Genomic DNA, 13,593 nt, shown 5'->3' with positions numbered 1-13,593 from the left:
TTTTGCATGTCCAGAGGGACTGGTAGAAATAGGAAACCCCTTTAATACTAGGTGATCCCAAGTCCTTGTCATTAAGAAATGTAATAACCAACAGGACTGTTCTGGATTGTCAGTCTAAACCTCATCTTTGCCAAAGCATCCCATGTCTTCTCAAGTCAATACCTTTCTGCAAACATACCCTGACCTCCTTCATAACAACTTCTTAGTTTCTTCCTCAATATTTATTATTTCAGTTGCAAGTTTAAAAAAATTGTTTATGTAATGTATTTCCTGAAATAGTATGTCACTTGCAGGTGCTCAAGAATAATTGCCAAATGCATAAATGAATAAATGGAAGACATAAGGAAATTATAACATCATAAATTACCATATATATATATATATATATGCTATTTAGTGAGATCTAAGTGGTAATTATAGTTATTAACAAATACACACAATTTAGAAGGGGGGCCAGACGTGGTGTGTGGTTCAAGCCTGTAATCCTAATACTTTGAGAGGCTGAGGCAGGAGAATTGCTTGAGCCTAGGAGTTAGGGACCAGCCCTGGAGGCATAATGAGACCGTGTCTCTAAAAAAAATACAAAAATTAGCTTGGCACATGGCCCACGTGTGTAGACCTTGCTCCTTGGGAGGCTGAGATGGGAGGATCACTTGAGCCTGAGAGGTTGAGGCTGTAGTGAGCTCATGGTTGCACCACTGTACTCCAGCCTGGGCTACAGAGTAGATTTTGTCTAAATAAATAAATAAATATATCTATAGGGGAAGCTGCAGAATTTATAATTCAGAAATGATAAGTATTTGAATGATAGAAACTTTTGTGGCCCACGTTTTTTCAAAACAGATAGAGAAGGCCTAGGTTATAACTAGATCCCTAAATTATTTGTGGTTTTCTGTGAGGCAAATAGTTGTTGGAGACATTTAGCATATTAAATAAATTCTCCACTTTAATGTTTTTTATTCTAATGCTAAGATCTTTGAGACTATTGATAATAGAGGCAGGTGTTTTAGTTATTGACGTTAGCCCTGTGGGGAATTTCATGAATTCATTTAGACCAATGTCTGTCAAGTTCAAGGCCTTTTTGCTTTTAAGAATCTAGACATTTATTTTTTCATGAATATTCAAACATTATCTCAGTTATTAACTTAGAGATTTGACAAAGAGAACAATTCAGGCTTTAATATTGGCTCAATTGATGCATGAATGTATGGGTTCTAATCTCATTAAGTTACAATCCTCTTATCAAACATTAATATCAGCTGTCATATTGCCATTGAATATTACTTATATAGAAGTGTATTTTATATATTTATATTGGTTGCATACATATATATATGTAGTATGTAAGTACATGTATATATACATATGTATACATAGATACACACATAATCCTGTTCTAAGTAAACATATTCCACCCTGTATCTCACAGTAAATGCAGCTATGAAACCTGGATAGAATGGAGCCATCAGAACTCTGAAAAGTAAATATTAGCAGGTAGTTTAGTGAAGAAGGGTACTACAAAGTATCTCCAAACCTGTGATGAGTTTACCATTATTTTCCCTCTACTGTCCCCTGTCCTGGAGTAATAATTAGAAAAACATTAGCAGAATAAATCCGAAGCAAGATGAAGAAATAAAACAATAAATATAAGAGCAAAAAACAATGCATTTCAAAACAAATTATACAGAAATCAATAAAATTAAATGCTTGTTTTTTTGAACAGACCTAAATATTGATAAACCTCTACCAACACTGAAAAAGGAAAAAAAAAAACCCAGAAAAAATGATAAATATTAAGAACAAAAGAGGAGATGTTACAGACCCTGCAAACATAAAAAACAGAATAAGAAAATACTATAAACAAGTCTACTGACATAAAGTTTATAATTTCAATGAAATTGGGCAATTTGGAATAAATGGATCAATTATTCAAAAAGTGTTAACTCTCAAAACTCAACATGAAATAGATAACCTAAATAATCCCATAACTATTAAATAAATTATAATTTTAGTTAAAAACTTTCTGAAAATGGAAATATTTGAGCCCAGATCACTTCAGTGACAAATTTTTACCAAACACTTAAAGAAGAATTACCAATTCTACACAGTATTGTTCAGGAAATATAAGAAGAGGGAATGCATCCCAACATTTTTACACAGCCTTATTCTTACTACCAAAACCAGGCAGACGTAGTACAAGAAAAGAAAACTTTGATCAAGACTTTCAGGCAAATATTTTCCACAGAACATTTAGATAACTCAATCAAGCAATATATAAAAGAATAATTCACCATGATAAAGTAGGGTTTATCCCAGAAGCATAAGATTGGTTTAATATTCAGAAGTTCATCAATATAATTCATCATATTAAGAAATTAAAGAAGAAAAAACACACTGTCAGATAAATTGAAAAAAATGGGGGAAGCTGGCTCTCCTGCCATGAGGACACTCAGGCAGTGCTGTGAAGAGGAGTCCATTTGGCAGCACCAGCTCGCCATCCATGCCATGCACATGCCATCAATGTGAATAAGACACTTTGAAACTGGATCCTCCAATCCCGGTCAAATCATCAAATCACGGTTGACCCAGCCAACATTGACTACAACCTTCTGTGAGATTAAGAGCTAAAACTGCCCTACAAACACACTTTCAAATTCCTGACTCAAACAAAATAAGATATATTATTATTATTGTTTGATGTCACTAAGTTTGATATATTACGATGTAATAGGCATATATACAGGAGTATTAATAATGAGGGCTCATAGTACATAAATTGGTAAGAGAGATGTGAGGAAATAAAGGCAAACTGATTTTAAGAAAATGTTGCTAGTGTCAATAAATTGTAGATCCCTGTCAGGATGGAGAATTGCTGGAGTAGGACGTGGTGAACAGAGAGTATGCTTGAAGTAGAGTTTCCAACAGTAATGCGTATATTAGAGCTGACAAGTCAAGGGTATGTTCATAAGAATCCATGACAACTGGAGTAAAGGAGCAAATCAGGAATCAAGAAGATGAAGAACATGAAAGGCCATTATGTTTAATGGATCATGAGTGTAGTTGAAGCAGTTGCTAATCATCATGTCTAAAGTGGGTGTATGCTTTTTTTTTCTGTTTGTTCTTTTGTTCGTTTGTTTGTTTAATTGTTTGTTTTTAAATGAGAGCCATCTCACCCAACCAGAAAGACTGTGAGAGGAACCTGAAGATGATCATCATGAGGGGAGGGTGAATTTTGTGTATAAAACAAATAATAACATAGACAAAAATACAGGTGGAGCAGTAATTTTTCACTGCTGAAAAAATATTTGGATTACAGATATTTTGAGAAAAGGCTTTTACATGCAAAAATAGCCATGCAATCTCAGGGGTTCTACTTTGAAACATGTCTTTAGAATCCTCGTCAAGACCACTGAGTAAGATTTAAAAAAAAAAGAAAAGAAAAGAAAGAGGGTTAATAACAGGTTGGTGCTGTCAGAACAAAAGATGTTACTAAGTGTATACAAATGGGCAAGATGTTTACATGTTTCATTTTAGAAGGGTCCATAATAGTGAGCAGGGCTACCAAATATATTGTAAATGGTTTACAGGAGTCATAATAATAATAATGAATTTAGCCAGGGACGGTGGCTCACGCCTATAATCCTAGCATATTAGGAGTCTGAGACAGAAGGGTCACTTGAGCCCAGGAATTCAGGACCAGCCTGAGGAACATAGCAAGACCCTGCATCTACAAATAATAATAATAATAATAATAATAATAATAATAATAATAAAAAAATGGCCAAATATGGTGTTGCATGCCTCTAGTCCTAGCTACTCAGGAGGCTGAGGTGTGAGAATCCGTTAAGCCCAGGAGTTCGAGGTTACAGTGATCCACTCCACCCCAGCCTGGGTGACAGCAAGACCCTGTATCAAAAATAAATAAATAATAATAGTAGTAATAATGAACTTGTAGTTCTAATGGCATATTCAAAGCCATTGTGAAGATCACTGTGGTGTTCATTTAGTACTGTCTGACAGAAAAGCAAATATATTAGTGAGACACAGGTTATAAACCATCTAATATGTGGGTAGAGTTTTAAACAAGGCATGCATTTCTGTGATTAGTATGACAGATCAGAGAGTCAGTAGGATTTAGTGATGAGCTACATAAATAATGAAATAGTTTTAGCAAATCATAATCAAACATGCATGTTGAAGGCTTTTCTTTTCTTCAATGTTCAATTAGGTACTCAATTGACAGAAACACAGACTTGGAGAGATACTTCAATATTGATGCCAACAGTGGGGTCATCACAACTGCCAAGTCTTTGGATCGAGAGACAAATGCTGTTCACAATATCACAGTACTTGCAATGGAGAGCCGTAAGTTGTGAGGCTTAAAACTAAATTAAGATGGAGGACAGTGAGTGGAGAATCGATTGTCATGAGGTTGTAAATTCAACTTAATTAAAATAGTTCCTTATATGAATTGAACGAAAACCTGAGAATACCAAATTTCTAAGTTGTGAAATATACTTATCTTCACTGTCTTTGTATGCTAATAATTACAAAATTTATGAAAACCAAGGACTAAAAAACAATGGCCCTATATTGCCCTCACAGGATTTCTTGTTTTCTGATCACAATTCATATATCATGTTAATGCTGTTATGGAGTTAGTGAAATAGCTTATAATAATGAGTACATTGATCTATAACTAAGACATCTGGATTTGAATATTCTGATATTAACTAAGTTTAGTCCCTCATAAAAAATAAAATAAAATAATAAGTAATAAAAACTATTGAAAATTGAATGCATATTTGCATGTATATATGTATATGATATATTGTGTATTTTAATATGTATGCATTTATAATACATGTGTTGATAATACAAATGTATAGTCATGCAAATATGAGTTCTAACATCAAAGAATATTGAAATTCATGGTTTACCATTTATTCTTCTTTCAACAATTTTCTCATCAGGGACTAAAAAACTACAAGTACACATATAGACTATAAATATACATTTATATATATACATCTACATCCAAATACACATATAATCATGTATAGGTATATATTTGGGTATACACATATATGTATATGTGTATATATATACACTCATATATACATATATACATACATATGAATGTATGTGAGTGTGTATTTGGATCATATTTTCAATTTTCTATAGGTCCTTTTAAGTAATACAGCATTATGATTCTAGATTTCATTCTCAGCTTAGTCATTTTATTATTAGAATTGTGCTTTAGAGGGGCAAAGCATAAATGATAAGACACTGTCTTATTTATTAGAGAATCCATCTCAAGTAGGAAGAGGCTATGTGGCCATCACTATTCTTGACATCAATGATAACGCCCCTGAATTTGCCATGGACTATGAGACCACCGTCTGTGAAAATGCCCAGCCAGGGCAGGTAAGAGTCTTCAGAACACTTTGCTTCTAATTTGTGGTTTCTTAAAAAATATCCAGCAGCAGTTGCCTTTGAAATTCTTCCAGCTTTAAGATAAAACATAATCAGCTTGTTTCAGCAAAACTAACACTTTGATGTGTAGCATGAACTAATATTAAAGGAACCTTCAAATTCCAGCTTAATTGGGGTGATGAAAATTCCTCAGGAAGAAAAGGTAAACGTTGTAAAAGCTCTGTTAAATGGCTAAGAACTTAGACTCCTTTAGGAGAAAGATAGCATAGTACGCTGATTGGGCTGTTTCCACCTTACACAACCAGGTTTAAGTGTCTTACAATTCTAAGAATTAAGTGCAGTTCAATCTCAGGTTGGTTTGTTCATCTATTGTTCAGTGTCTTGTGATGTTTCCCGGGATGTCTAATCAATTGGAACAGCTTATTTCTGAAGTTCACAAAAGTGAATTCAAACATGAACTAAGAAAAGGACATGATTTGTTTTTCCGAGCCCTTTTTTAGATTGGGTTCATAATAATACATTTGATCCTTTCTCCCTAGCTCATTCAGGGAGATGGTATTTATTATAAAGTATAAAACTGCTTTGTCCTGACACAGAAAACTAAGCATAGCACACCAGTGTGCTTTCAACTTTTACTTTCTCTTTTCCTAGGTTATCCAGAAAATCAGTGCTGTGGATAAAGATGAGCCATCCAATGGACATCAGTTTTACTTCAGCTTAACAACGGATGCAACAAATAACCACAACTTTTCATTGAAAGATAACAAAGGTAATGTATTAATATTGTTACTGATAGAGGCAGCAGGTCTAGGTACTCTAAGCAAGTATTTTTCTCCCTCAGGAATACTGATTATGGATTTTTTTTTTCAAGCAAAGACATTAATTAAAGGGCAATGAGCACCTCAAGTAATTTTTATCTATGGATTTACTGTCATGAAGGAAAAGGTGCTATTTAACTTATTTTAGGCCTAAAGCCAAATAGGAGGGAAAGTTAGATTTTTCTTATTGTTTTCTTATAGGTACTCATTTTTTTACTTGTGTACCAAGTTCATTATCCAAATAATATAATAAGTTGATGGTCAACTAAATACCCCAATAAGTACTATGCTCATAGATGCAACTTGAGACATAAGAACTGGACATTACACATTTTAATCTAAATCAGCTTTGACTTAATGTTTTCAATGATAACACCCCTTACTCTTTTATTTTTACATAAATGCAAATGTAATTCATGCAAATAATAATAAAATAATGACATATTTATGAGCTAAGAAATATTAAAAATAACAAAATGACTCTCTCATGTCAGATTGTATTTCTCTGCTTCAAAGGTAAACAGTCTTAGCGGTTTCCTAAATATCATTATAGTAAAAAAACACTTACAAATACCGATAAGTAGATTTTAGTTTTGCATAATATTATATATTGACAATTATGAGAATTTAAAGCACAAAGACCTGCTATCATTGTCTAATTTTGAATTATATATTTGAATGAGTTTTTATTCAAGATATTTATTTTAGAGGAAGGAGAGCATTTGAAACTGATGTAGAGGGTGAATAGTACCCCCCAACAACATGGAAAATACCTATTTTTAAAAATTTATATTGTTTATGTAAATCTGGTTTTAGGGAAAAATACAGAAGTGGATTTGCTAGTCAGTACTGGGTTGTTTAAAACACACTTACTACCAAAAGGTGGACAAGAACTTTTGCCTGAGACCATCACCTTATTTAGTGCAACCTAGGCCTCAAAAATTCAATCCGAAAATAATAATTTTTCCTGATCTTATTTCCTACTCAATGAGAACACTATTGTGTCCCTTTAGTAATATAAAAGGTAGAGCATTCTCTACATGGGTAACTCCAGACTCACTGACTTAAACATAGTTGAGAAGGGTAATTCTCAGCATTTAGATTCATCTGGTACAAATGCAGAGAAGGGAATTTATGACCTTCACAAGGAGAATGTGAATATATCGCCCATGTGTCATCATCCAATACCACCATGATTGCTGTACAGCACGTGCACTAAAATGTCTGCATCTATAGGACATCCACATTGCCACACAATTGAAAAATTACCTACTTTAGGCCCAGAACTCCCTTGACTGTAACTTGAAGGAAAACATATGAATACAAAGAAAGTCAGTTCTTAAGAAGTCTTCCATAGGATCGCTTTTCTGAATATAGAGTCATATTCTCACTTTTTAGGCATTTCAGCTTGTGTTCCTCAATTGTGTGTGTGTGTGTGTGTGTGTGTGTCATTTTGATATCAGTCATGTTAGATTACAAATCAACTTTCTAAAACTTTTTGTATCAAGTCATAAATGCATCTGACATCTGAATTGGTAGGAGGCAAAGGCATAAGCCTGCATGCTATTGTGAAATGTACAGGAACTTACTGAAAACCATATCCTTCAACAACTCTAGCTTAATTTTTTATTGAATACCTTCTCGAATTCATACATTTTAAAATAAAAGATTTGTTTACATAAAAATCTACCAGATGGAATCTGAAAATCAAATCGTTTTATTACTGTCTCTTCTATAATTGCATGTAATACATTTTCTGCAGTCTAATATGAGCTTGCTGTTTTGTGCTGTTTGAGACAGATTTCATCTTGCTGTTTCACTAGAGTACCATTAATTTTTTCATGCTATCATTGAATAAATCTTTTTGACAATTTGGAAGAGAGAAAAATATATAAAAGCACACTGCATGAAACTCTGATCCTGATTTTTCTTCTTTTCCTTTATATTTTTATTAATAGCTCTTAATTTTTAAAATCTCATAAATACTCTAATTATTTAATTAAGACAAGTTATTTGGAAAACTGCTAACGAAGACAAAACGTATTTTTTATATATAAATCACACATGTTATAAAGACTTATTGATCACTTTTTTAAAGTTTATATTAGTATAATTGCTTAGATGAAATCAAATATTGAATACAAATTGAATATAAATGGCCTGTTTTATCACTGACAAAATGTTTATACACATAGAGTAGCTATAAATACGAATATAGAATTTTTAAAATTTTACAATAAAATTATTCTGAATACCCCTGTATATTCAATTTAAATAAAGTTAAAATAGCTGATTTTACCCTTTTTAAATATTGGTCTTGAAACCTGTAAAAAAAAGGATAGATTGAAAATTTTATCTGTACTATATGATGATGCTGCAAAATATTTAAGCTGTTAATATGTACCATCCTTTCTATAAGTTTATGGTGTAAAATCTAAGATAAGTAAAAAGGTGTAGTTTTTATAAAGTTGCAATTAATGTAATAAGTGATGCATAAACATTTTTGTATTTTGTTTTACTTTATAACTATTTATTTTGTTATACTGTGTAGAATAACATAAGTATCTTATAATGTATTAAACTGGAAATGTCCCCCTGTCCCAGAGAACTCAAAGAAAATGGTTGAAATAAATCTGCAACTCTAGAGATTTCCCTAATTAAGGCATCAAAGAAAACAGAGTGACTTAAATAAAGTTTGGGAAGACTGATTCCATCAGAAATCTTGTGTTACACATTTGCTTTCGTTATCCTAGACAATACAGCCTCAATATTGACCAGGAGAAACGGCTTCCGGAGACAAGAACAATCGGTTTACTATCTGCCAATTTTCATTGTGGACAGTGGATCTCCTTCACTTAGCAGCACCAACACCCTCACCATCCGCGTGTGTGACTGTGATGCCGACGGTGTAGCCCAGACCTGCAATGCAGAGGCCTATGTCTTACCAGCTGGCCTCAGTACAGGAGCCCTGATAGCAATACTCGCCTGTGTCTTGACATTATTGGGTAGGTACTGTTTCCAGGGCTTGCTCTGAAAGAGCTCTCACAATAACCATGTGTCACGACTTGCCTATTTTCTTCTCCATTTGGTGAACATATGCAGACATTCTACTAGATGGTGTTTGTTTTGTTTTGTTTTTCTTTGAGATGGGGTCTCACTCTGTTGCCCAAGCTGGAGTGCAGTAGCAGGATCTCGGATCACTGCAGCCTCTGCCCCTCAGGTTTAAGCAGTTCTCCCACCTCGGCCTCCTGAGTAGCTGGGATTACAGGGGTGCACCACCACACCCAGCTAACTTTTGTATTTTTAGTAGAGATGGGGTTTCACCATGTTGGGCAGGCTGATCTTGAACTCCTGACCTCAGGTGATTCACCCGCATTGGCCTCCCAAAGTGCTAGGATTACAGGAGTGAGCCGTCGCTCCTGGCCTGGATGGTGTTTTGCTCACTAAGTAATACAATTGTTGGCCACACTTTCCAGTGGTATATTTAAAGTATAACTCAGACAAAAGTTCTATCAATTTCATTTTCAAAACAACAGTGAAGATAAATGGCTTATGCTTTAAATTAATGTTTTTTAAGATTTAAAATAATCTATCTTATCCCGGTTCTTTGCTTTAGAGCACTCGACAGAGGAGATACACTAGACTGGACAATACATTTTCTATATTGTTTTGATAATATGCTTATTTTAGAAATTATGGCTTTATATTCTATTTTTTAAAGAAAATAAGATGGCTTTCTTAAATAATTTGCAAATTTGAAATGATTACAATTTCAGCAATGCAAATGTTATACTTTTAAAGTATTAAATACTAGCACATTTAATTGTACATTTCTATGATTACTTTATTACTCGGTTAAATTGAATTTATAACTCATGCTTGCAGGAACTCAAATTTTACAGCATCCTTTTAAAAACTGGGAAACGTCTAATGTGGACGTTGGGTAATGGGTTCATTCCAAAGCAACATTTTTCTTCTCAATGTAACTGCCTGTAACACAGACAACAAGCACTTAATATGTTACCTGAAACTATACTCTGTGTTTTCTTGGGTTTTAATAGAATTAGTGAATCCACTTATGACATTTTTATATAACAGCATTTACAATGATAGTCACCATTGTATAATGTTTAAAAACTAGATTTGTGGATTTAGGTAAACTGAGCTTTTACTTCTGCCTCCAACATGCACTCCTTCTTCCCAAGGTTAATGTTAATCCTTCAGTAGCTGGTTAATTAACTTAAAAGTGAAAAATAACCAAACTAGATTCATAAGATTGTTGTGAGAATTAAATCAAACAATTCATATAAAGAACAGAGTAAACATTCAATATACTATATAGTGAACGTTCAATAAATTTTAAGTGTTACTGATGGCAAATTATCAGCTAAGACCCATTTACTAATACATTATAAATGCTGTCATGAAAATAGAGGTTATTGTCTTAAGTAACTTAAGCTAAACAAGTAAATCTAAAAGAAAATAAACTGTATTTTGCATAGAACTTGACACAGTTGCAGAAACTTTCAGAATTTCTTTAGAAATGGAAAGTAATTACCTGCTAAATCTAATTAGAATCTAAGGGATTAAATTTTGAAAAAGGTAGAACCACTGCAAACAACTTTTTATTAGTCTAGAAGCTTCTAAAACAAACTTGTCCAACCTGTGGCCTGCGAGCCGCATGCAGCCCAAGATGGCTTTGAATGCGGCCCAACACAAATTCTTAAACATTCTTAAAACATTATGAAATGTTTTCTGTTTGTGTGTGCTTTTTTTTTTTTTTTTTTTTTGCTCATCAGCTATTGTTAGTCTATTTTATATGTGGCCTAAGACAAGTATTCTTCTTTCAGTGTGGCCCAGGGAAGTCAAAAGATTTAAATTTTGGAAACTAAAACTTAATAAAAAAGATGTAAATTGCATATTTATTTTATAGTAGCAGAATAACCTACATTAGAAGATTTAAAAATTCCATCCGTGTTTAGAATATCTTTAGCTTGAAGGCACAGAATCAGAAAGAATAATGAGAGGACAAGTAGATGATGTGTGGAAGACTTTTTAAGTTTGGTCAGTTTGTCATAAACAACTTAGATTATGCCTTAAAGGAATAAGATTGTATTCCCCCAATTTTAATGATCCTCAATAATGAATCGATTTTTGATTATTTTAAGGCTGTCTGATGAAGCTTGCTTCACTTTAGTAAATACTTTCACCTTTGAATTTGGGGGTTTTTTTTGCAATTTAGGTTGCTTGATGATTCTAATTAATTAAAAATTATCAGCTAATTATTACTGAAAGCCACTGAAATAGAGATTTATTAGATTTCATTATTAGATATATACAAGTATACATATACAGTATGTGCGTGTGTGTTTGTGTGTGTGTCTGTGCATAAAGGTTTGAGGGATTTTGTCAGAATTTAAGTATGGCTACTCTTTCTGCTAAATTTGAACATATTGCTTAAGTAGACACCAAATTTGGAATCCCTCTTCTACTTCTAAGGGTCAATTTTTTTGTGCCCTATATTTTATTCATTTTTTAAGAGTTACTTCAAGTCTCCAAAACCTTAAGTAAAACAAAGTCTATTGTACTGAAATACAGTTTGGAACAAGGGACTTCTTCTTGCAGCTCCCATTTCTATAGTGACCACACAATAATCAGTATCATCAAATGCTAGCATTTTAGCTCAGAAATGTGGTCTCTTTGTGTCTTATTTCCCAAGTTTTTAAAAGCAGATAATCAGGAATTTTTAGACGTCTTTAGTTTTGTCGCCAGTATTGTAGACTCTGGATTTTCACACAGTAAGTGCTGAAGTCAATGAGATTAAGTATTCACAGGGGTTGCAAGTGAGGCCTGCAGCCTGGCATGAAAATGGAGTTCTAGTACACAATTCATTCTTTATGACACCTTAGAAAGTGGTGTGAATCTCATTTCTAGGCATTAGGTACCAGGATTTGTAACTCAAACCTTTTAAGACTTCTGAACAAATATTACTAGGAAATAGCAAGGTGAGGAGGTGGAGATGGGAATAACAACTTGAAAATCAAGTTCAGTTAAGAATGAAACTATAGAGTACCTGGACTTTAGACTCTTAAAAAATAAAAGCACTTGACTACGTGTTAAGTCTGTATGCCAGTGATGTGACAAATTAAAGCTACTTGTAACATGATGGATGGGGATGCACTGACGTTACCGGAAGTTTAATGCTGGAAGGCATCCCAGGTATCGATGCTAACCCAAACCTTACAGAGGGAGAACTTGAGGTATAGGGTAGGTTTGAAGATTTGTAGGAGTACGGTTAGAGGATATGATGGGATAAGATTCTAGGTCTCCTTATTCTCAATCACTGATTTTTATTAAACTGCACAAGAAATACATCTTGAAAATATAAAAATGTTTACTCCTATATATTGCTGAAATAATTCATGTTACCTGAAGTTGTATTTGTCAGTCTTCATCTCTATCTGTATTCTTCTAACTTTACGGATGAACTGCTTTCTAATTTCTCATTCTTGCTCTCACCTCTCTCTCTAATTTATTTGCACCTGAATTCTCTAAATGAAAAAAAAAAATCCAAAACTTAGAACATGGGATTCCTTTATTTACAGTGAGTACAGTTTGAATGAGATACGTTAATGCTATACTCATATTTCATCATAAAATAATCAATTAGATGCCTCAATTATTTTTCATGCAGAAAAAGTCCATCAATATAGGGCAAGATATTCTGGTATTCTAAATTTTGAATAGAAATTACAACCCATGAGTAACATCAATACTAATTTAATTATGCATTTTTAATCATAGTTAAATTCACACTTACAGACATACACAGTTATTCTTCTACCAGGCTAAAAATACTTTAAAGGAAAAAAAATCTATGAATGACTAAGACATTAGATTATTCAGTAGATTTTTTTAATAAAGGGGAAGAATTTCAGCTGTTTTGTTTAAAAATATGGTTTCAATATTAAATATTGTACTCCTATTCTGAAAATATTACAGCTAAATTTTTTCTGTTCCTCCGCACACACAAAAATAAAACCTGTTTCTTGCACAATAAAGCTGCCACTGAATTTACTATATTAAGTTTTGGGTGTTTCTGTACTTGGACTTCGAGGTCGCAGTAATTGAAGTCCTGTAGCATTCCTTCCAGCTCTTTGCTCTTCTGAAACAATTGGAATTAGTTAGACCAGCCCAACTTCATAAACTCAGGTTTAATAAGGTGTTTGTAGAAACTTGCTGTTCACTGCATGGGATTCAGTCTCTTCCAGTATGTCTATGATGGTCAGCTTGACAGTTAGCTGTCATGCATCTTTTCACTTTTCTTCCCTGATCTCCC

General features: G+C 33.3%; 1 protein-coding gene across 2 annotated transcripts in view; it reads left to right on the top strand.

Moving 5' to 3' along the window:
• The window catches only part of CDH7 (cadherin 7), a 130,775-nt gene that overhangs the window by 101,930 nt on the left and 15,252 nt on the right, over positions 1 to 13,593 (top strand). For both annotated transcript variants that reach the window (XM_001094033.5, NM_001193994.2), the window contains 4 exon segments: positions 4,229 to 4,365; positions 5,306 to 5,427; positions 6,088 to 6,205; positions 9,008 to 9,259. In XM_001094033.5, the coding sequence (XP_001094033.2) occupies positions 4,229 to 4,365; positions 5,306 to 5,427; positions 6,088 to 6,205; positions 9,008 to 9,259 (629 nt within the window).

This window comes from Macaca mulatta, chromosome 18, assembly GCF_049350105.2.
Source record: "Macaca mulatta isolate MMU2019108-1 chromosome 18, T2T-MMU8v2.0, whole genome shotgun sequence".
NCBI classification, from domain to species: Eukaryota; Metazoa; Chordata; class Mammalia; order Primates; family Cercopithecidae; genus Macaca; species Macaca mulatta.
The sequence above is the reverse complement of the archived record's forward strand: the minus strand, read 5'-3'. Positions and strand labels throughout refer to the sequence as shown.